This window comes from Cynocephalus volans, chromosome 8, assembly GCF_027409185.1.
Source record: "Cynocephalus volans isolate mCynVol1 chromosome 8, mCynVol1.pri, whole genome shotgun sequence".
NCBI classification, from domain to species: domain Eukaryota; kingdom Metazoa; phylum Chordata; class Mammalia; order Dermoptera; family Cynocephalidae; genus Cynocephalus; species Cynocephalus volans.
The window spans coordinates 134,941,461-134,967,515 of record NC_084467.1 but is presented as its reverse complement, the minus strand read 5'-3'; the positions used below and the strand labels follow the sequence as shown (position 1 = coordinate 134,967,515).

Sequence of the window (26,055 nt, the reverse complement as noted above, 5' to 3'; positions counted from 1 at the left end):
AAGCTTTCTCAGTAGAGGGCGCTGGAGGACACTGCAGGAAGAAAGCTCTCAGGATGCTTCTGCCTACTGCATAGTGGACTGGTGTGGGCATGGGGGAAAAGTCACCCAATGGAGCTCTGTCCCAGTCACATTCCCAGAAGGTGCGGGGCTCTCAGTGACCTTGAAGCCTCCGCCTGCCTAGGTGATAACTTTCCTGAGGTCCTCTTGACAGGGCAACCAGAACCCTGAAGGCCACCTGCCCATGCTAGTATCCTGATTCCCTCTGCAGACCCACAAGTGTGACTTGCCTGTAGCCCAGAAGGTTCTTACTGAGTCATCCCTTCGTTTGCATGCCATGATGCCAGTTGCTGACTGCCTGGACCCCAACTTCACTCTGGAGGATTACTTCTGGCTTGCCCAGCACCTGCAAACCAGCAAACTTCTCTGCTATCCAATGTGCTGACATACACCTTCTCCATTGAAGTCCAAACTCTAGCCTTAGGGAGGGGATCCCCTTCTAAGTTTGTCCTTCCTGGGAACTTCCTTCAGCCCGTTTTCTTTTATAATCACTTTTGTATTAGAATTTAACAATTCTTTATATTAAATACCCCTGGTTAACACACTGTCTTTTCTCTCTCCTCGTTGGACCAAACTATAACACTATTAATACAAAAACATCTTCCTTCAAACATAAATACAATTTTTGATTATGTGTATCACTACTTCCCAATATTAATAAAGATAATTAAGCATTGTCTGGGTAAGCTGTTACTTTCTGCAGAATTTTGTTGCTATTTAAGAAAGAAAGAAAAAAAAAGAGCAGACCAATTGCTAGGATGGGCAGTCTTATGTGATATGAGTGTTTCTGGGAGTTGACCAGTATTAAGTGGTGCTCCTAGATTTGCTTTTCTGCACAGCCAAGCAAGGTAGATCCCAGCTGATTCTTGATGTGGATGCTTTAAAATTACACAAGGAATGATGATCTGAGAAGGAGCTCCTTAGAGCCCAGTCTTTATCTTGTTTTTGTGATTTACTTTTTTATTTCTTTGTTCTCTAACATAGATTTTAATAAAAATAAATTAAAAACTTATGGAAAAAGTTACTTTGGTTTAGGCAATTTCAAACTGAGATATGCAAATCCTAGGTGGTATGTAATACATGACTGAGAGGACTTGAAACCACAAGGTAAAACAGGTTCAGTAACTAGGAATACAGATTTTTACCAGATTTTTTTTTTTTTTTTTTGGTCAGGAGGTAGGGAAGGAGCAGAGATGATAATATTCTGACACTAAACCAAACGTGGATATGTATTACTGTAGAGACTACAAACTTTTAACCAATTTTAGAAATAAATTCTGAGCTTTGGGTTACCTGCCTCCACCTTTCCCTGATCCCCCATCTCAGGATCTTCAGGGGTTCTAGGCTAGAAAAGTATGAAAAGTGCTGCTCAGGTATCAGAAAGCTTTAAGGCCAAGAAAACTGATGTACTGTTACCTGAGCCTGGAAAGGAAGGCAATCCAGGCACATGTATTTGCTGGGCATAACTTACATGCAACACTGATAGAGAGGGGCAAGAATGCTTCTCTCATCCAGCGAGGGGTTCCCAAAGCTGAAAATTAAATTAAAATGTAGTGAATTAGGTGGAAGTTCCAGTTCCCTTCTTAGCATCAAAGCAACCGCAAATTCTATAAGAAACCCAAATGTGATCCTAGATAATTTCATGCTCCAGCAACTCAAATCACTTAAATTAAAAATAAGCAGGGCATGACCAGTTAGACACAAGATCCCTAACAGCCTGTACTTAAGTATCTAACAACAAATATACTCATTTACAAGGACCCTTTTTCCTGCCAAGGTATTGCAAGGTGCTGGAGCATAACTATGGTAAACACAGTGTGTAATTCACAGACCAAAGGGAGAACTTGAACACTCCTAAATCTGAAAAGGTTTTAAGGGATGGGAGATAAAGGCTATTCATATTAGGTTCCCACAAACAAGCAGATGGCTATTACTTGTAAAAAGAAGTTACACTTGTTCTACTCCAAAATTACCAATATCCTATCCCCTATAAGTATATAAACAGATTCAAACTGGAAAAATTGCCCACAGAGGGTGAGAAAACACTGATTCAAAGTAGATGTAACAAAAATCTTAGCAGGAAATGAGAGTTAGAAAAAGAGAACCAATTCTGGAAAAACTGTCCACCTTCTACTCTTTTCCTGGAAGCTCACTGTAGTAGCTGGAGAGTCTGGTAGACCTCAGTCTGTAAGCCCTCCAATAATAAAAGGCAAAGGTAACTTCTATGGTCTGAATGTTTGTGTCCTCCTCCAAATTCATACACTGATACCTAATCCCCATTGCAATAGTATTAAGAAGTGGGGCTTTTGAGAGGTGATTAAATCATGAGGACTGGCCCTTATAAATGGGTACCCTCATAAATTAGTGCTCCTAGGAAAGAAACAGTTTTCCATTTTTTTTTTTTAAGTCCTGAGACCTCTGGGCGTGGAGGGAAGGATGGGTGCCAACAGCCAGGACACCAAGTGGAAAAAGGAAGGGTGACTTCTATCAATTGTGTTCTGAATGTATTCCAGGGTACTCTAGAAAATGTTCTTCTTTTATACACAGAAACCCCTAACTGACAAAGACAGTCCTACTGGCATTACCTCTTGGCATTATCGAGAAGGATGAGCATACTGGCGCCTTCATCATCTTGAAAGCTCTCATAGTGATGGCGGTCAGCATTGCCAATCAGATAATCAAAGACAGCTGTGTCAATGATGTCCAAGAGGCGCGGGCCAGAGTCATAAGGGGACGTTTTCTTCACAGCATCGCAGTAGCTCTCATCGTACTCCCACCTGGAGGCAAGCAGTATCACCAGGGTTACTGAGTGCCAACACTGTACCTGGCACTGTTAAAAACAAATAGAAGATAGAGTCCCGACCTAGTGGATTTGCCCCAGACCCCATAGTTTTTATTTTCGGACAGAACTGCTGGCTCCTATACAGGGTTGGCATCTGGCCAGGCGCAGGGGAGAATCAAGCAGTGGCTCACAGGAGCATTTACCTGGCCAATTTGCCTTCTCGGTAAGTCCTGCCCCATGGGTGTCGGTGTTTCTGCAGAGGCCACACATCTGGAAGCCAAAGTGTGACAGATCCCTCCATCGTGTCTCCATCAGCACAGGCTGGCTCTGTTTCTCGGCAGTAATAACACTTCCCATAGAAACAACTATTGTTTCCTAAAGGACAGAAAGGACCCAAATACACTGAGGAAAAAATGAGGACTCCAAATTCTCCCTCACACAACGTAAAAGAGGGCAGCTAAGTAAACAGGCACTCTGAAAACAAAGATCTTGAACTTACTGTATTTCACACATTTATTTTCCCGTAGGTAATAAAAGCACATGGTGTAAAAAAAATTCAAAAGGTACAAAAGGATGAATACTATAAGTTTCCCTCCCACTCTGTCCCCTTCTACCTAGTCTCTCTCCCAGGAGTCAACTACATTACAAGTACCTCCTTCTGAGCTCAGTTTAATTGACGGAAGACAATGTCCTCCTTTTCATCATCAGGGCTGAGATTTTGGCCAGAGTACCAAAGGGAAGGAGAGAGGGGGCATGTGCTGGGCCAAGCTGTGGTCAGGAGTTTGGTTACTTAAGGGGGTTGGGAAGGGAAGAGTTAAGCAAATAAGTAAATAGACAGAGGATAATGGGAACCAGGTTTCTCACAGATGGAGAAGGGATTAAACATATAGAAAGGGAGAAGACCACAATAAATCCTGTGGTGTTGAACTAGAATTGGAGATAATTGGTTTGAATTGATGGTTTTAATACACACACACACAGATACAGAAAAAGATACAGATGTTATCTGTGTATGTATGTAAATATATACACTTCCTACCTCTGTCCTTCAAGAGAACTTGAAAACAATGACACCCAGGTAGTAATGAGCACACCTAGCACCCACATTTTAGTTTCTAAATACCATTTTAAAACTACATGAAAAGGAATTAGGGCACCTTGAAGAAACAGCTGACTCTAGGGCCAGGGCAGGAAAATACAAGATGACCCTGCACCATATTGTTACACCAGTTACAAAGAAATGCTAGGTGAGTAACAGGACCATTCCAAAATGACTCAGGAGCTAGTTTGTAGGGGTGAAAATATGAGACAGTTTGAGCATCAAATAAATAATAGTAGTAATAAACTGTAACTCTGAGTAAATTAAGTCTGTGAGTTCATAGTGATATAAATAAATAAATGTGTGTGTGTTTGGGGGGTGTTTTACCCTTCAACAGAATGACAACTAATAAGTCTAGAAGCAATGACAGAATTAAAAAATCACCATTTGGCAGCCCCTTCTTGCCACATTACACCCTGCCTCACTGTGGCAAGTCAGCACCAAGAAAAAGGCCTTCACCAGATGTGTTCCCTGGACGTTGGACTTCCCAGCCTCCAACACTTTACTCACAAGGAAAAAAGTAATGCCTTGTTAAAATCAAGGTGAAGCGGGGACCACACCGCTGCCACAGGATCCAGCAGCCCGGCCCAGTGCACACGGAGCAGGAAGATGTCCAGCGGGGGAGGCAGAAGCTCCGCAGAGACCACACTGCCGCCGCGCAATCCAGCAGCCCAACCCAGCGCGTACGGAGCAGAGAGATGTCCAGCAGGGGAAGGGGAAGCTCCGAAGAGACCACCTGCTCTGTGGTGCCTCTGCGAATCCCAGCAGCCCGACCCAGTGCATGCGGAACAGGGAGACATCCAGCAGGAGAGGTGGAAACTCGGCAGAGACCACACACCTTGTGGTACCACCCCGTGACCCAGTAGCCCGGCCGAGTCCAAGCTGACCACAGAGGTGGCTTCCTGGAGAGGCCCAAGACCCAAGGCAACCACACACGCAAGGCACTAGTGGCTAACTGAGCAGTCACTGAGGTAGCCATACCAAATTGGCAACCACAGCAACATCTTAGTCAGACAATAGTGTCACACCTGTGGACTGTGAAACCCCCTGCCACAATGAATAAACATCAAAGAAAAGATACCAGAAATACGAAAAATCAAGAATGTACACCACCAAAGGGTAATAACTCTCAAGCTCTAGACCCTACAGAACAAGAAGCCCTTGAAATGACTGACAAGGAATTTCGAATGATAATTCTAAGGAAACTGAATGAGATACAAGAAAACTCAGCTAGACAACATGATGAAATGAAGCAAAGTATACAGAACCTGAAAGAAGAAATGTACAAGGAAATCAATGCCCTGAATAAAAATGTAGCAGAAACTGCCGAAATGAAGAATTTATTCAGCGAAATAAAAAACAGAATGGAGAGTTTAACCATGAGGCTTGCAGAAGTTGAAGAGAGAACCTCTGAACTTGAAGATGGGCTGTTTGAAATAACACAGGCAGACAAAAAAAAAAAAAAGAAAAAAGAATCAAAGGCATTGAAGAAAATATGAGAGAGATATCAGACAACCTTAAGCGCTCAAATATCCAAGTCACGGGTATTCCAGAAGGGGAGGAAAAGGAGACTGCATTAAAACATATTCAACAAAACAGTGGCAGAAAACATCCCAGCCATAGGAAAAAATCACAGATCTTCAGATCCAGGAAGCTCAAAGATCTCCAAACGTATTCAACCCAAAAAAGTCTTCTCCAAGACATGTTATAGTCAAATTGGCAAAACTCAAAGACAAAGAGAGAACCTTAAAAGCTGCAAGAGAGAAGCATCAAATCACCTATAAGGGAGTCCCAATCAGGCTAACATCAGACTTTTCATCACAAACCCTAAAAGCCAGAAAGGAATGGGATGATATATTCAAAATACTAAAAGACAGAGATTTCCAGCCAAGAATACACTACCCTGCAAGGCTATCCTACCGAAATGAAGGGCAAATAGTATATTTCTCAGACAAACAAAAACTGCGGGAGTTCACTACCACACGACCACCCTTACAAGAAATCCTCAAGGGAATACTGGGTTTGGATCCTGAAAAATAACTACCACTGCCATAAAAACCCAAGAAAGATCAATACCCACTAGTATAATAAAAATGGCATTCATGAAGAGAAAACAAACAAACAAAAAGGCTATCTACACCCCAAGGAACCAAAAAATACAGAAAACAAACAGTAAATCAGAAAGCAAGGAACAAAAGACACCTAAGACAACCAAACAATAATCAGTAAAATGCTAGGAATAAATCAACACTTTTCAATAACAACTCTTAATGTAAAAGGCTTAAATTCCCCAATCAAAAGACACAGAGGGCTGACTGGATTAAAAAGGAGGACTCAATTATGTGCTGCCTTCAAGAGACCCACCTCACCCATAAAGACTCACATAGACTGAGAGTGAAAGGATGGAAAAAGATTTACCATGCAAACAGAAAAGAAAAACGAGCTGGAGTAGCTATTCTTATATCTGATAAAATAGACTTTAAACTAAAAACCATAAAAAGAGACAATCAGGGACACTACGTAATGATAAAAGGACTGATCCATCAAGAAGACATAACAATCATAAATATATACGCACCCAATGTTGGAGCAGCCAGATTTATAAAACAAACTCTATTAGACCTAAAGAAGGAACTAGATACTAATACCATAATAGCAGGGGACCTGAACACTCCACTGTCAATATTGGACAGATCTTCCAGGCAAAGAATCAGCAGAGAAACACAAGATCTAAACAATACTCTAGACCAATTGGACTTGGCAGATATCTACAGAACATTCCATCCAACAACCTCACAATAGTCATTCTTCTCATCAGCACATGGATCATTCTCCAGGACAGATCACATATTAGGTCACAAATCAAGTCATAATAAATTCAAAAAAATTGGAATTATCCCATGTTTTTTCTCAGACCACAATAGATTAAAACTAGAAATCAATAACAAACGAAATTCTGGAAACAGCATTTTACTTAAAGACATATGGGTCCAAGAAGAAATCAAGCAGGAAATCAAAAAATTGATTGAAACTAATGAAAATAATGATACATCATACCAAAACCTGTGGGATACTGCAAAAGCAGTACTAAGGGGGATATTTATTGCATTAAATGCTCACCTCAGAAGAATGAAGAGATGGCAAGTGAACAACCTAACACTTCACCTTAAAGAACTAGAAAAACAAGAACAATCCAAACCTTAAGTAAGTAGATGGAAAGAAATCATTAAGATCACAGCACAACTTAATGAAATTGAAACCCAGAAAACAATACAAAAGATCAATGAATCAAAAAGTTGGTTTTTTGAAAAGATAAATAAAATTGACAAACCATTAGCATGACTAACAAAAAAAAGAAGAGAGAAGATTCAAATAACAAAAATTAGAAATGAAAAAGGCAATATTACAACTGATTCATCTGAAATACAAGGAATCACTCGAGACTACTATAAACAACTATACGCCAACAAATTTGAAAATCTGGAGGGAATGGATAAATTTCTGGACACACACAAGCTCCCAAAACTGAGCCATGAAGAAGTAGAAAATCTGAACAGACCAATAACAATAAAGGAGATTGAAGCTGTTATCAGAAGGCTCCCAACAAAGAAAAGCCCAGGACCAGATGGATTCACAGCAGAATTTTACCAAACATTCAAAGAGGAATTGACACCGATTCTTTACAAACTATTCCAAAAGACTGAAACAGACGCAAATCTCCCAAATTCATTCTATGAAGCAAACATCATCCTGATACCAAAACCAGGTAAAGATATAACCAAAAAAGAAAACTACAGGCCGATATCCTTGATGAATATAGATACAAAAATCCTCACTAAAATACTAGCAAACAGAATTCAGCAACACATACGTAAAATTATTCACCACAATCAAGTGGGATTCATCCCAGGGATGCAAGGTTGGTTCAACGTACGCAAATCAATAAATGTGATACACCATATTAATAAAGTCAAACACAAGGACCATATGATCATCTGTATAGATGCTAAAAAAGCATTTGATAAAATTTAACATTCATTCATGACAAAGACCCTCTATAAGTTAGGTATAGACGGAAAGTATCTCAACATAATTAAAGCCATACATGATAAACCCACTGCCAATATGATCCTGAATGGGGAAAAGCTGAAAGCTTTTCCTTTAAGAACAGGAACTAGACAAGAATGCCCACTCTCACCACTCCTATTCAACACAGTGTTGGAAGTACTAGCCAGAGCAATCAGAGAAGAGAAGGAAATAAAGGGCAGCCAGATTGCAAAAGATGAAGTCAAACTGTCTCTGTTTGCCGATGACATGATCCTATATATCAAACAGCCTGAAGCCTCTACAAAAAAACTCTTGGAGGTGATAAATGATTTCAGCACAGTAGCAGGATACAAAATCAACACACAAAAATCAGTAGCATTTCTATTCTCCAATAGTGAACATGCAGAAAGAGAAATCAAGAAAGCCTGCCCATTTACAATAGCCACCAAAAAAATAAAATACTTAGGAATTGAATTAACCAAGGATGTGAAAAATCTCTATAATGAGAACTACAAACCACTGCTGAGAGAAATTAGAGAGGATACAGGAAGATGGAAAGATATCCCATGCTCTTGGATTGGAAGAATCAACATAGTGAAAATGTCCATACTATCCAAAGTGATATACAAATTCAATGCAATCCCCATCAAAATTCCAATGACATTTTTCTCAGAAATGGAAAGAACTATCCAGACATTTATATGGAATAACAAAAGACCACATGTAGCCAAAGCAATGCTGAGCAAAAAAAAATAAAGCTAGAGGCATAACACTACCTGACTTTAAGCTATACTACAAAGCTATAATAACCAAAACAGTATGGTACTGGCATAAAAACAGACACACTGATCAATGGAATCGAATAGAGAATCCAGAAATCAACCCACACACCTACAGCCATCTGATCTTTGACAAAGGCACCAAGCCTATTCACTGGGGAAGAGACTGCCTCTTCAGCAAATGGTGCTGGGAGAACTGGATATCAACATGCAGGAGAATGAAACTAGACCCATACCTTTCACCATACACTAAAGTCAACTCAAAATGGATTAAAGAATTAAATATACACCCTGAAACAATAAAACTTCTTAAAGAAAACATAGGAGAAACACTTCAGGAAATAGGACTGGACACAGACTTCATGAATATGACCCCCAAGTCAGAGGCAACCAAAGGAAAAATAAACAAATGGGATTATATCAAACTAAAAAGCTTCTGCACAGCAAAAGAAACAATTAACAGAGTTAAAAGACAACCAACAGAGTGGGAGAAAATATTTGCAAAATATACATCTGACAAAGGATTAATATCCAGAATATATAAGGAACTCAAACAACTTTACAAGAAAAAAACAAGCAACCCAATTAAAAAATGGGCCAACGAGCTACGTAGGCATTTCTTCAAGGAAGATATACAAATGGCCAACAGACATATGAAAAAATGCTCAACATCACTCAGCATTCAGGAAATGCAAATCAAAACCACACTGAGATACCATCTCGCCCCAGTTAGGATGGCTAAAATCCAAAAGACTCTGAACGATAAATGCTGGCGAGGTTGCGGAGAAAAAGGAACTCTCATACATTGTTGGTGGGACTGCAAAATGGTGCAGCCTCTATGGAAAATGGTATGGAGGTTCCTCAAACAATTGCAGATAGATCTACCATATGACCCAGCGATCCCACTGCTGGGAATATACCCAGAGGAATGGAAATCATCAAGTCGAAGGTATACCTGTTCCCCAATGTTCATCGCAGCACTCTTTACAATCGTCGAGAGTTGGAACCAGCCCAAATGTTCATCATCGGAGGAGTGGATACAGAAAATGTGGTATATTTACACAACGGAATACTACTCAGCTATAAAAAAGAATGAAATACTGCCATTTGCAACAACATGGATGGACCTTGAGAGAATTATATTAAGTGAAACAAGTCAGGCACAGAAAGAGAAATACCACATGTTCTCCCTTATTGGTGGGAGCTAAAAATAAATAAGTAAATTCACACACACACACACAAAACCGGGGGGTGGGGGGTGGGGGGTGGGGGGGGGGAGAAGACATAACAATTACAATTCCTTCAAGTTGATATGACAAGCGAACAGAAAGGACATTGTTGGGTGGGACGGGGGAGAGGGAGCAGGGAGGGAGGTTTTGGTAATTGGCCACAATAATCAACCACATTGTACATCGGCAAAATAAAATAAATAAAATCAAGGTAAAGTTTAAAAAAAAAAATCACCATTTGGCAACTATTATAATAACTGATTCAGATAAAAAAGATCAATAAATGCTGAAACTGGTGAGTGGAAGTTTGATAAGGAATGGAATATTTATATAGTTCTATCTAGAGTACCTCCCTACAAAGTACTTAGTAATTATTTACTAGTAAATACAAAATACTTATTAACTTTATACTGGAGAAATCTTGCAACCCACCATCTTAGTTAAGTGATAACATTATCAGTAATGGGACATATCAACAAATCTACATCATGTATCTCTTGATATGATGTACAGTAGAGAATAGCACAATATCACTTCTCTGGTATTTTTGCCAGAAATTGAAATCATGAGGAAACATCAGACAAACCCAAACAGAGATAGTCTATAAAGCCTGCACTCTTCCATAATGTCAAAGTCATAAAAAATAAGGACTGTAAAGAATTATTAAAGACTGACGTAGGCTAACAAGAAATAGTAATTGAACACAACATGTGACCCTGGATTGATCCTGGATTAACATAGGATATTACAGGGACTAGTGGCAAAATCTGAATAGGGTCTATGAATTAGATGGTGATATTGGGTCAATATTAATCTCTTGATTTTGATGGCTGAGTGTGGCTGTGTAGGAGTGTCCTGGTAGTTGGGAAATATTCACTGAAGTTTTAAGGAAGCATTAAATGGAATAATGGGGCATTCATGTCTGCACCCTATTCTCAAATGGTTTAGAAGTATTAACAAGTGCGAAATCTGGGGAACTCTGTAGGCTGTTTCTGCAACTTTTATGTAAATCTAAAATGATTTCTAAATAAAAAGTTTAAAAATTAAAAAAAATTAAAAGGCAAGTAATGTTTCTTCTGTCCCTCCCCCTACCCCACTCCATAAAATAGAGCTATCAAGCTAATTTCCTAAAATTTCTTTAAAAAAAACCTTCACATACTCCTTTAACTGTTTATGTTCTTATGTATGAGGGCACGTCGAAAAGTTTGTGGAAAAATAAGCTTAAAAGACAACGTAAATCTTTCCGTGTACTTTTTGAATACCCCTCATATGTGTGTCCTTGAGATAGACAACATTCAAACTTCTTAGTCTAATTTCCAATCTCTGGCACAGAACACATTAAATAGAAACTAATCAACTACACAGCCACTCACAAAGCTGATTATATCACTCTCCTGTACCTTAAAAACTTTTCTAGATAAATAAGACGATTATCTTCAATTGAAAGATATACCCCATTTACAATGTTTATTATTATAAAAATATAAAATTATAAATTTAACTTGATCCTATCAGATACACTAGCAGATCTTTTGGAGTATAACTAGGTATGATGATCTTAAAAGTCATAAGGAATAATAAACAAGAACTGCTAGAAAACACTTCAAAAAAAATAGCAGAGACAATTTTGTCCAGATATAAAAAATAAATTATAAAGTCTTGACAATTAAAACATTATAGACCAACTCATGAATAGACATGTCCAGAAACTGAGGCACACACAAATGAAAATTTATCACGGTGGAAAAAAGATGGACTCTTCAATAAATGCTATTGGGACAACTGATAACCATCTGGAAAAATTAAACAGTTGGATCCATTCTTCATTCCACATACCAGAACAAATTCCAACATATCAAAAATTTAAATGTGAAAAATAAAGCTATAAAAGTACTACAGGAAATAAGGTGGAATTCTTCCACAACATTAGAGTGGAGTGAACAAGGCTAAGACTGATCAATTACATTTAAAATAAAAAATTTCTATAAGGTAAGAAAATCATAAAGTCAAAATAAATTAAAAAATTAGGAAAGAATATTTACATCTCATATCACAAAGGGCTATCCTCCCTAGGCAGGAGCTTCTACAAATTGATAAGACCAATGACACAGCACGAAACAAACAAAGGATATGAAAAATCAGATAAAAGAAAACACAAATGGCTCTTAAATTTAAAAAAATGCTACCTATGAAAGACAAAGACCAAAAGTTTGAGAAACTAGGAGAAAGAGTCACTCTGATATGTTACTACTGAAAATATAAACTGGTTAAACATCTATATAGGTAATTTGGCCATACCTACCAAAGTTTATTTATTTTATTTTGTGTGTGTGTGTGTGTGTGTCTTTCTCTGGTAATTTATGTTATTTTTTCCCATCTCTTATTGCATTGTCTATGACATTTAGGACAGTGTTGAGTGGTATTAATATAATATATACTAATACTATATTAATACTGGGATACTTGTGTACATATTCTGAACAAGGGCATCCTTATCTTGATCTTGACTTTCATTGGATTGCGTCTGATGTTTCATCAAGTATATTTGCTGTATGCTTTATATCTAGTTTGCCAATAATTTTGGTCATAAAAATGAGTTAATCAGTTCTATTTTTAGGTATATGCCCAAGAGAATTGAAGACCTGTTTATACAAAAACTTGAGCATGAAGTTCATAACAATGTTACCCATAATAGCCAAAAAAAGTGGAAACAATCAAATGTCCATCAGCTGACAGGTAGGTGAATCAACAAAATCTGGTATATTCATACAATGGAATATTATTTAGCCACAAGAAGGAATGAAGTACTGATAGATGCTACAATACGGATGAACCTCAAAGATATTATTCTAAATAAAAGAAGCTGGACACAAAGGGTCTATGTTTGATGATTCCATTTATATAAAATGTCCAGAATAGGTAAATCCATAGACGGAAAGTAGATTAGTGATTGTTAGAGGACGAGGAAAGAGGAGAATGGAGGAGTAACTGCAAACTGACATGGAGTTTCTTTTGGGGGTGATGAAAACATACTGGAATTAGTGGTGATGGTTGCATAACATTGTGAATCTACAAAAAAGCACTGAATTGTACACTTCACATGGTGAATTTCATGGAAACTTATGGTGAATGTCTGAAAAGAATGCATTGGATTTTACCAGTTTTTTCTGCATCTATTGAGATTGCTATATTTTTTCTCTCCTAACCTGTTAATATAGTAAATTACATAGTAGATTTTTGTCACCTTCGCCATCATGGAATTCATGAAATAAAGTCTATTTATATAATGTTTAATTCCTTGCTGCTTTCATTTTATTAATTTTTTTTCTCTGCTTAACTTTTTAAATTTTTTAAATTGAATAATTGATTTTATATATTTTGGGGGTTCAACATTGACGTATGTTGATCAAATCAATATTATTAGCATATACATTATTACAAATCATACTTATCCTTTATGCCCCTTATCCAATCTCTCCCCGCCCCCCTCTCCCGCCCCCCTCCCACCTCTGATAACCCTAGATTTCATCTCTCCTTCTGAAAGACTAACGGTTACTCTGTTGATTTGTTGCCTAGATGATCTGTCCAGTGCTGAGACAAGTGTGTTCAGGTTCCCCACTATTATCATAGAGTGGATGCTTCTTCTATCACTCTGGAATGGGCTTTGTGGAGAGAGATATCCTCTTCTTTTCTTTGGTCTCTGCTGGTGATTCTCCTTGTGTCAGTGCACTCAAGTGGCTGGCAGGCCATCTGCACGGTGGTTGTAGCATCTAGCTGCTTTTGTGGCAGCTGTGGCTATTGTGGTGGCTGTGGTGGGCCACCCATGTGGAAGTAGTGTTTTTGGTGTGCTCCTTGCCTGGTTGTGGGAGGAGAGGTTGGTCCCCAGAATCATGCCTCAGGACCCCAGGTGGGCCCTGTGGCAGTGGCGGCATGCCTGATTGTGGGAGGTGGGGTCGGTCCCCAGGTCCATCTACTTTTACATTCTAAGATGGTGTTGCAGAGCAGTTGGGTGGGAGGGGGAGAGAAGAGGGAAGGAAATAGGGTGGGAGAAGGAGGAAGATGTGGGGGCATGGTTGAGGCCCACGGCACCCCTCTCATTCCTGCAGGGGAGACCAGGGGGTTTCCAGTGCTGGCTTGGTCGTTGCTGGGCTGAATACAGATGTCAGGGGGGTGTGGTTGAAGCCCTCAGCCCCCCACTGCCTCAGCTCGGGAGCCTGGAGTGCTTGCTGCAGCAGCTTGGTGGTCATGGCTGGGCTGGTTGTGGGTGTCAGGGGGACGTGTCTGAGGTCCCTGGCCCTCCCCCACCCCTGGCTTGGGGGCCCAGGGGGGTTCTGGTCCTTCTAGGTTTTATAGGTGTTCTTTGATGAAGTAAGACCTTTACCAGTTAATATCAAACTCTGTCTCTGATCTGTGGGTATTTTGTCTTTTCTTTTAGTTCTGTGTTGGATTATTTCCTGTTCCCACCACTTATGCTCTTCACTGGAACTAATTTGTTGTCCTTTGCTTACTTCTAAAATGGGGGAACTTCCCATGGGGACCAGCACTTGAGTCCTGTGGTTGAACTAGAGTGCTGCTTTGCTGCAGATTCCCTAAGGAAGGCTTTTTGTGCAGCTCAGGGTTTAACTGTTGACTATATAGGTACTTCCAGGTCTTGTGAGTTCTGGTGCACCTGGGTTGTTTGGAAACTCTGGTCTGGGCCTGAGTCTTTTCAGCAAACTGCACTCCCTGCAGTTCTATACTCCTGACCAGTCTCCACTGAGTGGTCCTGTGCTGACTAGGGGACAGATCAGCTGTCCATACTGTGCCCCTAAGTTCCCCCAGTGGCCTGTCCTCTTGCGATGACTCACCAGCCTCTGAATGGCTCTTTTTTTTAGTTGTTGTGGCTCCTCACTCCCATGTGGGTCCACAGGAACCCTGTGAGTGGTCTTACTGGCCAGAGGGCCACTAAGGCCCTCTCCTACCCTGCCACCTCCAAGCAACTTCATAGGAAGGGCACAGCTGCAGCTTTTGCCAGCTCCTGCTCTGTGCACTCACCAGCTCCAGCCTTGAAGTGGCTGGGATTTGAAATGGTGGGAGTGACCCTTTCTTCCTCTCATTGTGGCTTCTCCCACCTTCATGCACTCTCTAGGTCTCTCCTCCTCTTCCCCTGAGCTCTAGTGGCGCCAGCTTGGCTGTCGGTGCTTTTTAACAGTTGTAAATTGGTTGATTTGTGGGAGAGAGTGACGCTGGGGACCATCTATTCTGCCCTCTTGACCAGAAGCCCATACCTACCAAAATTTAAAATGCACGTGCCCTTTGATCTAGCACTTCCACTCTGGCAATATTTGCTTATGTGTGCAGTAGCATATGTACACGATAATTCTGGGCAACATTGGTTGTAAAAACAAAATATTGGAACAACATATAAATCTAATAAGGGACTGGTTAAATGAATTATGGTAGATCCATATAATGGAATATTTTTCAGCTGGTAAAACAACAAATGAGTGAAGAAGCTCTTTATATGTAATATGGAAAGATTTCTAAGATACATTAAGTAAAAAGCATAAGATGCAGAAGTATGTACAGTGGGCCATATGTTGTATAAAATAGTATAGTTAAATAAAAATATATATTCATATTTCATATAAAAAAGACAATGAGATTACTAATAGAGGTTGTCAATGGGAGGAAGGGAAAGGAACTAGATGGATGAGAAACAACTTTTCATTGTAGTCCTTTTAATACTTGAAAAAAATTTTTGAATTGTGGGAATGCATTACTGATTCAGAAAATTAAACAAAAATCAGAACAAAAAATGAAACACTGGTGTAGGAAACTTGTTGCCTACAGGATAAAATCCAAACTCCTGAGTTTGATTAAATAAGAATCTTCATAACTGGAAGGGAGTATGACATATTGATTTGGGGCCTGGGGTCAGGTTTCTGGGATTAAAATATAGACTAGTCATGAGATTGCAAAACTCTGGGCATGTCATTTCATTTCTCAAAGCATCCTCTGTAAACTGAAGACAATAATAGTTCCTCCATAATTGGGTTGTGAAGAGTAAATGAAACAGTCCATGGCAATGCTCATCACAGTGCCTGACACACTGCCAGAGACCTATCAATGCCAGCTATTTATTGATAGTAATATGGTCAATCTACCTTTCCAGATTTCAATATCCCCATTTTAGTGCCATCAGCCTGAGACTCTGAGACTATTTTCTGGATATGCCACATTTTAAAACTGGTTTTCTGATCACCTCAGTCTTCATGCTGTCCTGTGTGAACTACAAGCTGTGATAATAAAATCTATGCCTCCAGACCAGACTTTTCTCCTCAGTTGTAGTCTTTAGCTCCTAAATGACTAGTCATTTACACCTGGATGTTCCTGTCAAGAGAACAAAATATCCAAAATTAAATTATCTTTCTCCTTTTTACCATCCTAAGTGCTCCTTTCTGAAGTTCCTAAGATAGTTAACAGCTTCATTATTCATTTAGTCATCCAGTCCAGAAACTTGGGAATCATTCTTAATTTTTTCCTCTCTCTCCAAGGAATTTCAGGGCTGTGAAAATACTCTGTATGATGCTATAATGACATATACATGTTATTATTTATTTGTCCAAACCCACTGAATGTACAACACCAAAAGTGGACCCTAATGTAAACTATGGACTTTGGGTGTGTAGGGAAAGTGAAAGTAAATGGTCAGGCTCCCTCTGGGGTTTAGAATCTTGCCGAGCATTTGATATAAATATAACTGTGCTCATGCGCCCAGGTGTTCCTTGGTTATTGTCTGATGTAGATGCACGTGGGCACCCAGGTGTTTGTTCCTGGGTTATTGGACTTAAGTAAAAAGTATGAGTGGCTCTGATCCACAGTGCTGCTGCCCCGAGGATGCCCCAGGAGGGCCACGGGGAGGCCGCTACTGCTGCTGGAGGCTGTTGCTGCAAGCTGTTGCTGCCAGGGCCCCAAGAATGTTCCAGGAGGCCACCACCACTGCTGCTGGATCTGCCATAAACTGCTGCTGCTGCTGCTGCTGCTGAGGAAGCTGAGGACTGAGCTCGCGTTGGAATGAACCTGTCAACTCCGCTAACAGCTCCCAGGGTCTTTTCCCAATTACCTAGCTTGCAACCTGTATGTGAGGGGTCTGGTGACCCAGCCTGCACATGAGGGGTCTGTGACCCAGTCTGTACAATGGGTTTGAAGGGTCTGTGAGAGCTAGCCCGACAGGGTGATAATGATGTGTCAATGTAGGTTTGAGATAGGAGATCCTCAGTTTCCCTGAAGTCTGGGTCTCAGGCCATTCCTCTGAGTCTCAAACCACTCCCCAAGGTCTCAGGTCCCTCCCCTAGGCCCTGAGATAGAAGAAAGTTATTGTTGCATGTTGTACCTATTTCCGAGAACAAAATGCAGAAGAGACAGCAGAAGGCAAGTTCTATTGATTTCAGTGGTCGTGCATGTGCAATAAAAATGTCTTTGAATGACCCTACACTGGAGGTGCTAGAGAGCACCAAGTATATTTTAAGAATACTTGGTGTATATGCTGGAATTTGACCACTGCACAGGTGCCAAAAGAAACAAATAGCATGTGCAAGGCTGAGTTACATAACTAGGAACCACCCCTTTAGTTGAATATCCATAGAGAGCATGAATACATATAGAGAGCCAGGTATAAAAGACAGAATCCAGGACAAAAGCAGGGCTGCTCCTCATTTTCAAGCCAGCCTGCACTTTGCCTGTGAAGTGTGTATTCCTTAATCTTCTTCGCATTAAACTTGCTTTCACTTTCTACTTCGACTCTGCTCTTGAATTCTTTCCTGCAGGGGAGTCAAGAATCTGGTAGGGGACAGGGTTGAGGTCAGGTATCTGACCTCCCCAGACCCTCTCCTCCAGTAACAAGTTCATCAACTGTAACAACTGTACCACTCTGATGTGGGATGATGATAATCACGGAGGCTATGCATGTGTGGGGGCAGGGAGTATTTGGGATATCTCTGTACCTTCCTTCCTCTCAGTTTTGTTGTGAACCTAAAACTGCTCTAAAAAATAAAGTCTTTAAAACACAACAACAAAAAGGTTGTGGCTAAGGTCAGCCCATTATAAAAAACCTCACCCCCAGCCAAATCTCTCTACCTGCCCTATGCTGGAGAGTACCCAGAAGCTCATCATTCCCCAAACGCACCAATCCTACATTACCATCAGGTTTTTCTGACCTTGTTCCCATTATCACTTCCCATTATTTTGCCCAATTCCCTTTCTTCTTTGCTGCCTGAGTAAGTCGTACTGATTCTTCAGTACTCAGTCCAAGTGTTAATAACCTCCTCTACAAACCTTTTTCTGGCCTCTCCCTTCCCCATACTTCATACCACGTATGAGAGTTAACCTTCTGTGAGTCTCTGGAGAACAGGGTCCCTGGATTATTCTTCTTACTCTCTCTCTCTATATATATCCAAGCACCCACCAAGAATTCATGTTTGCTGAGCATAAATTGAACAACCAAAGTCGACTAGAAAATTTCTAAACCAAATCAGTGACACTGTGTATGCTTTCAGTTATCTATAAGAAAAGGATTTCCCAAGTCTTGTAAGTTTAAATTCTGAATGATGAATCTGTCACAAGTCCTTTAAACATTCTATTTTACTTCATTTTAAATGTAAACCCAACCAGTCTAGCTAAAAGCAAGGTGAAGTTCATCTTGCAAAGTCTGTTTCAACAGTCATATCATAACGCAGAGCACCATATCACTGAAAAAGAGTCATTGCGAAGTGGCTGAGACAAAAGTTTACAGTACCCTAAATTCTTCCCATTCTCATCATGCCCATGAGGAGAACAGGAATGAGAATTTTAGCTCAGATCCATTACCTCAGAGTGATAATGGAAAACAGAGGCCAGAGGCACCATAGCCAGTTACATGCACAATAAGTTATAGGCTAACCCGTGCAGAGTAGTAGGAGGCAGTGGTGATCTTCCAGGCCCAAATGCAACCCTACAGAGGAATTTATGACTCTCTTACAGAGTTGCCTTAAGGTTTCCTCAATTCTAAGGAGACAGTTCCCAAGAAAGCACGTGTATATGAAAAAAAAAAAAAAACTGAGCCAATGATATACAGACAATAAAATAATTTAGGCCAAATTCTGAGTTTGAAACTTAGCTATAAGACCAAGCAGAAGGAAATAAAATTATCACCCGTATTCACTATCAGTAAATGACCTCACTTCCTACTTTACAGACACAAGAGAGTGCACACTGGGGAAAGCTTTCAATTTCCTTCAGATCCATTTTCCCCAGTAACCTGCGAAGAGGTTGCCTGATTTGTTTTTGTATTCCCCTGAGTTCTTAATTCCTAAAAGCCATGACAGCTTGCTCAATGATGCCCCATTTAACATATTAACTAGTCCCCTATCTAAATGTCCTTTATAATCTCCTTACCTACAGTTAGGAAGGTGCTCAACAGCTGCTCCGTGGCAACAGGCTTGATCTCTGTCCGCAGATTAACAAATCTACCAACCACCAAGGGGGCTCGGCGGAAACCCAGAATCCTGGTTTGGAGGTTGAAGAACAGAAGAGAAAAATCTTTGGGGATGTATTTTAAATAAAAGCCTCAAAAATTATGGTTATACATGTTAGATGTGTAAAGGTATTATAGCTAGGTAGATAAATCTCACTTTTTAGAGGTATGTATATTTAGAAGTTTCGTGTCAAGATGTACGTAATTTATTTTAATATACTTTAGCAAAAAAGGACAAGGCAAATCTGGCAAGATGTGAACACTGCTAAATCTAGGGACGGTGCATTACAATAGTTTCTCTACTTTTGTTCATTAGAAATTTTCATAATAAAATTTAAAATAAATTTTAATAAAGTGTTAAAATCAATTGGGCTTAAACTCATACATGGGTTCAAAGCTTTGATTTAAAAAAAAGATGAAAAAATATTAAAAAAAGAAACAAACAAAAAACAAAGCTTTGGATAAAACAGCACGTTGACAAAAAATCATTCAGATTGATCTAAAAGAATAAACCCACAGGACAACTTAAATATAGATACATTTGAAGAAATTTCTCTCTAACAGCCTGAAAGTACTACCTTATGGTTGAAAACCTTTATTTTTGGTGGCTGGCTGGTGTGGGGATCCCAACCCTTGACCTTGGTGTTATAACACTGTACTCTAACCAACTGAGCTAACCAGCCAGCCTGTGAAAACAATCATTTTTTAAAAAATAAAATTTCCTGGTAAAAATTATATAATTATTGAAGAAAAGTTGGAGGGGCAGAATTTGGAACACACAGAAAATCTATAATGAAGAAAATAAAGATTATCCACAACAAATAAATATTTCCACAACCCAGAAATAACTACTGACATTTTGGCATATAAGCATTTTTTCCTTTGCATGTATATATAAGCACATACTGTCATACTTATGTCTACACATACAAATGAGATAATACTGTATGCAGTTTTAAATCCTGCTTTTTACTCATCACTATATCATAAACCTTTTCCCATGTCATTAGAAAGCCTGTAAAAATGGCTATGTAACAAATAATCCATTGTTTAGGGCTGCTGATTCTATCCTAAACCCAATCTTAGAAAAGCCAAAAAACAAAATCAAGGAAATAAACAGATCTGCCAAAATAACGTAAAAATAGAGAGAAGTCCCTAAGGCAAGAGAAGGTAGTTAAGTCTGAATATAACAGAGAAACAGCAGCCCAACTCAGAAAAGTGTCACGAACCATGGAAGGAAAAGAAGGTTGCACAGTATTTTTTCCCTCCATTGATCATTGTCAGGCCAAAGAACAGAGTCAATTTAGTGCTGACAGGCAATAATATTACAGTGGTACTTGAGACTGGCCAAGATGGCCATTAACAAAAGGGAGAAGGGGACTGGCCAGAGAATATCTTTCAGACTTTGAGGTGGAGAAGGATTTTTATTTTTTTTCTAATTTCATTTATTTTCTTTTTGTTTTGGGAGGGAAAGGACTTTTAAATACAAGACCCCCAAAACACAAACCATAAATTAAAACATCATATTTAATTAACATCAAAAGTAATGATTTCTGTACAAAGAATCCTTCACTCTAAATTGACAAATAGGTGTCCTGCTATGAAAAGATAAACTTTGTCAGGAACTGTGGGGAAATACAAAATAAAATAACAATGAGATATCACTTTACATATATTAGATTAACAAAAATTAGTATGTTGGATAATATAGAATATTGGTATGGAAATGTGGAACTGAGGATCTTCATGTGCTGCTGGTGTCCAATAAATGCGAAATAGGAAGGGGATTGAGATGAAGAAAATATTGTGAATAATTTTTTTTTTTTTTAAAGATGACCGGTAAGGGGATCTTAACCCTTGACTTGGTGTTGTCAGTACCATGCTCAACCAGTGAGCTAACTGACCATCCTTATACAGGATCCGAACCTGGGGCCTTGGTGTTCTCAGCACCACACTCTCCCGAGTGAGCCACGGGCCAGCCCTTGTGAATAATTTCTTTTAAAGTCTGTCAATGTGCTGATGAAAGAGCAGGTTAGAAGAGAAACTGGGATACCAGACAATTCATCTACAAGGTTCCTAACTAGCAACCTAATGAAAAAAATATTAATATTCCTAGTTAACTTGTAAACTTAGAATTCATATCTATTTTTCTTGTGGAATTATTCTGGCTTTTGAAGCTGTGCATTTTTGCCTAAAGAACAATAAAACTCATTATACATTTCATGCTATATGTTTCCAGCATATGGGGATAAGTCAGTATTACTTACTTAAAAATCAAACCAAACAACAAGTCTGCCAGGCCCAATTAATGACCAATTCAATTCAGGGATTTGATTTCAAACTTTGGTTTTCATCCTGCTATTTTATTTACCAAGAATATCTTCACTCATAATAATGACAGAGGGCAGGCCAGGAATGAAATGATCTAAAAAAGCCTGGAGTTAAACTTCTTTCTTTGGTATTCCTGGTGCCACCCAGATTATGAGGGACTCATACAAACTTAATGGAACTAGTAAATCAGCTAGCTAAAATAGGTAACAAGTCAAAGTTATTAGTGTTGCACCCATTTAGAAAGGAAACAAAATGAACATAACCTATTGTGATTACACATACCTGTCCAAATGAAAGGCTGCTACCTCTGCATTGTGTCTATCGTACCCGGCATATGGTTCCCCTTCTACCACATAGTCTCGGCCATACCTGCAAAGTGGTTGAGAAGCACAGATGGAGACATGAACTACATCAATACCAGAGGTGACAGCACAAGAGGTAGAATTCAAACTTTAGCAAGCCTGATTCTGCTATATAGACATCTTCTCTGTCAACCCTGAGACCGACTGTGGATTAGCATGAATTGCTAGTGTTTGGGGTGAAGATGAGGTGGGGAAGGAAAGTAGAATTCTGTATCTTCCTCAGCAATCACTTTATGAATAAAACATGGAATATGTTGTTTTTATCCCTCTAAAGAGCTTTCAATGTAGTTTAAATACAACTATAAGGTCACGTTCTGGAAGGCAAGGATCACCTCTGCATTGCCAACACAGCATTAAGCATATACTTGGTGCTCAATAAATGCCTACTAAAATGGTTATTAGACTGAACTGAAGAAATGAAGAAAAACTTGTACTTAAAATTTTTGTTTACCAGAAAGGCTTTGTTAAGGCTTATAAGAAATGTTCAAATTTCTTGACACTTCTCAGTTTTTGTTAATGAGAGGGCAAAGGTGCCTTTGAAAAAAGTTGTCTGAATAACCACTCTTATTCTCTCTTTTTAAGTTTCTGGTGATGTAGTAGAAGGAATTCCCAACTGGCAGTGAGAGCTGGGTGTGGCTCTGTCATAACCTGACTGGGTAACCTTGAACAAAACCTTTCTCTTCTCCGAATCTCAGTTTCCTTACCTACAATATTAGGGGCTGGACTAGAAGGTAATTTCTAAGGTCTTTTTCATTTCAAACTGCATTCTGCTGATTTTATATCATATGCATGATATAAACAAAGGATGATGAAAACTTGCATATTTCTTTCTACTAATCATTTAAAAAGATACAGTTTAAACCTGTTAGTTGGGAAGAAAAATATATTTAATTCACCTATAACCTCTATTTCTCACCTGCATTTCCTGAGCCAAAAAGAGAGCTAGCAGGCTTTAGAGGAGAACTGCAAAATAGAAATAAATTGAGATTGAACTAAAGAAGAGCAGTTCCACTAAGGACAGTCAGATCTTGATTGCTGAAAGAGCTATGGGGAAGTGGAAAACAGTACTAAAATTCAGTGATCTTCAACTTAAATGACCTTAGAATATAAAGGGAAATCGTGTCCACAAAACATCTTCAAGGTAAAGCGGTGAAACATTTATGTTAAAAGACAGCTATGCATCACCATCTAGTTGGGCACCAGTTGCTTCTTAACATGGTCAATACACCCAAACGTATTTTTCTGTTCCTAATGCAAAGGATTATTTAGGCTACCTAGTTTTATACTGGCTACCTCTAAATTAAAAGTCAATTTTTAAATACCACTGCAGCAAAAGCTGACATTATCTAAGCACTTTTCTCTCTACTACAGCTGGAGGACAGTCCTTGAATACTTTGCTTTTCTAGACTCCAGTGGAGCCACAGGAAGATATGTGGTGATATGCAGTACTTCCCTTTCAGTGAAACATTAGAGAACTTCCCAACACATCTGAAGGCTGCTCAGAGTGAAATGTAAAACACTAGAGGAATCTAGGAACTTTGGGGTGGACTAGAGAGGAAGGGAGGAAAGGAAAAGGAACAAGAATCAAAATGAAAGAAATGTACTGAAGCCAGAAGATCTGAATCCTTAGCTCATGTTTTGGCTATGTTAAATATGGAAAGTCAGAATTCTAGATCTCATTTTTCTCACCTGTAAAATGAATAGTTGGACTAGCCAATGTCTAAGGTCCTTTCAGAACTTCCTAAAATCACTCACTTAACTTCTACCCACTCTTAGGCCCTTCCCTTCTTGTTCCTTTTCTACCATAACTGCAGTCTTTGCCTGTTTAAGTCAATTTACTTCCACAATAGATACAGCTACATTGAAATAAAAATCACTTTTACAATGTAAGGCAAAATGTGTAAATGAAAGTGTCACTGTATCCCTATATATGTCATATACCTATACATATCTTTTATTTCTGAGAGTATGACATGGACAACCAGGCTCCACAAATGCTGAAACCACAAGTGGCTATTAAAGGAAGGTGCATGTCTTGACTTCACAGTAAGGACTTAGATCCTCCTCTCAGCAGTGATCAATCTTAAGTCTCTGACAAAGCAGCAAAATTCATACAGTACCTGCCAATAAATCACTCCTATCCTTCTGGTGAAGGACATCAGAGTCTGACCAAGGACATTAATTTGCACTTACCCCATAACTAAATAGCTTTTGAGGCCCTGGGGTCAGAACAGCATTTTGATAGGTGCTTAGGGACTGGAGTCAATTTCTACAAGCACTTAAACCTATACCTACCTTCCCCAACCTATGATTCTGCCTGTTATAAAGCAGCATGGGACAGTATATGCAGTAATTAGAGAGTTAACACCTACTGCAGAGATCCATATAACTTGCTGGGTGAGGGAGGAGAGTGCCCTGGGGCTGGAAGTGGACATGGGCTGTTTGGAAGATGGTGGCAGAGTGGGGGACCAGTTTGACAGGAACAAAGAGCAAAGGGAGAATAAGGCTGGTTATAGAGAAGAAGACCAGATTGTGAGGGGCTTGACCATTGTGAGAGGCTGGGTAGGCTGGGTTTTTTTATGGTGGGCAGTGGGAAGTCCCTGGATGTTTTCAACTTGGGGAGCACAGTGATAATACAGGTATTTAGGGGAAGAATGGAAGTGGTTTTCAAGATGATCAGGAAGAGGAAGGTAATGGGAAGGTTGCAGAGTAGTAAGAGATATGAGATGAAGCAAGTAGTGACTAAGTTTTATGCATTTATCTTTTGCCACCCACCCTACTCATCAGTCTGATCTCTCCTCTCTCCATTTATATCTTGTCCAAACACCCCAGAACTATCTGCAAAGCCCCTGGTCTAACACTGCACACTGTCAGGAATATCTGTCTTCTAAAACTTGCTGCTGTCCCATATCACCCTCAATTCTCCTGTGTACAAGTGGTGGGTGTGGAAAGGATCTCCTCTTGGTTAAACACAAAATGCTCATAACTCATTTCTTTCTATATAAACTTAATTCTTGTTTTTAGTTACCTTCCTTCCATCGTTCTGCTTAAGCTGCTAATGTCTCAGGCTACAAATCAAGAGGTGAAGACCATACTCCAAAACTAAATTAGCATTTTTGATGATGACACTCCACATCATCACACTTATGGGATGGCAAACAAACTAACATATGCAGCAGAATACAAGCTGCTTACAACTCTGACAGTTCTGGGTTCAAACCCCAGCTCCACTGATTACTGTGAGGTGATCTTGTGACGTTAGTTACTCTTTATAAGCCTCAGTTTCTTATGCAGATAAGAACTAAAACTGCCCATGAGGGTTAAACCTGCCCATGAAGGTTAAAAGCATTAATAGATACAAAAGTGTTTAGTGTAATGCCTGCTAGATGGTGTGCATGCAACAGAAATTAAATCCCAAGGCCCACATAACCATACTTTTTCCACATTACCAGCCAATCACACTTTCTATTCTCCAAAAATGTACTGCATTTTTTAACTTTCCTAATTTCCACATCTTCCAAAAATCATAATTCCAAGTTCCAGGCAAACACAGACACCTTCCATTTCTGAGATCCCAATACATTCGTTCTCTGGCTGCCTTTTATCTACTGATAGTTGGGCAATAAAGGGAGTTGAATTTTGTACAATTTTTTCCCATATTTCTTCTCCCACTCCTGCAAGAAAATCAAAGGTATGTTATAATTCTCTCAAAAGCTCCACTGAGGAATGAAAAAAATGCTTGGTACACAAAAAATTTCGACATTACAAACTTTGAAAATATTCACTGGTTACAAACTCCTGGCAGAAAATATACAAATCACAACCAACTTAACCTATTTCAAATTCATATACACAAAAGGAACTTTTTTAAAAAGT

The 26,055-nt window shown here is 39.3% G+C and overlaps 1 protein-coding gene across 2 annotated transcripts in view; it reads right to left on the bottom strand.

Annotated features, from left to right (window-relative positions):
* FAM20B (FAM20B glycosaminoglycan xylosylkinase) overlaps positions 1 to 26,055 on the bottom strand; it is a 48,818-nt gene that overhangs the window by 5,539 nt on the left and 17,224 nt on the right. Inside the window, exons 3-7 of one of the 2 annotated variants that reach the window (XR_010024246.1) lie at positions 22,100 to 22,186; positions 19,408 to 19,517; positions 3,043 to 3,214; positions 2,643 to 2,834; positions 1,474 to 1,588 (exon numbers count right to left, since the gene is read on the bottom strand). Coding sequence is in view for 1 of the 2 variants with exons in the window: in XM_063106173.1 (XP_062962243.1) it covers positions 1,529 to 1,588; positions 2,643 to 2,834; positions 3,043 to 3,214; positions 19,408 to 19,517; positions 22,100 to 22,186 (621 nt within the window). In the remaining variant the exon portion in view is untranslated. The remainder of the gene's footprint in view (positions 1 to 1,473; positions 1,589 to 2,642; positions 2,835 to 3,042; positions 3,215 to 19,407; positions 19,518 to 22,099; positions 22,187 to 26,055) is intronic. The other variant, XM_063106173.1, reaches the window with a different exon arrangement.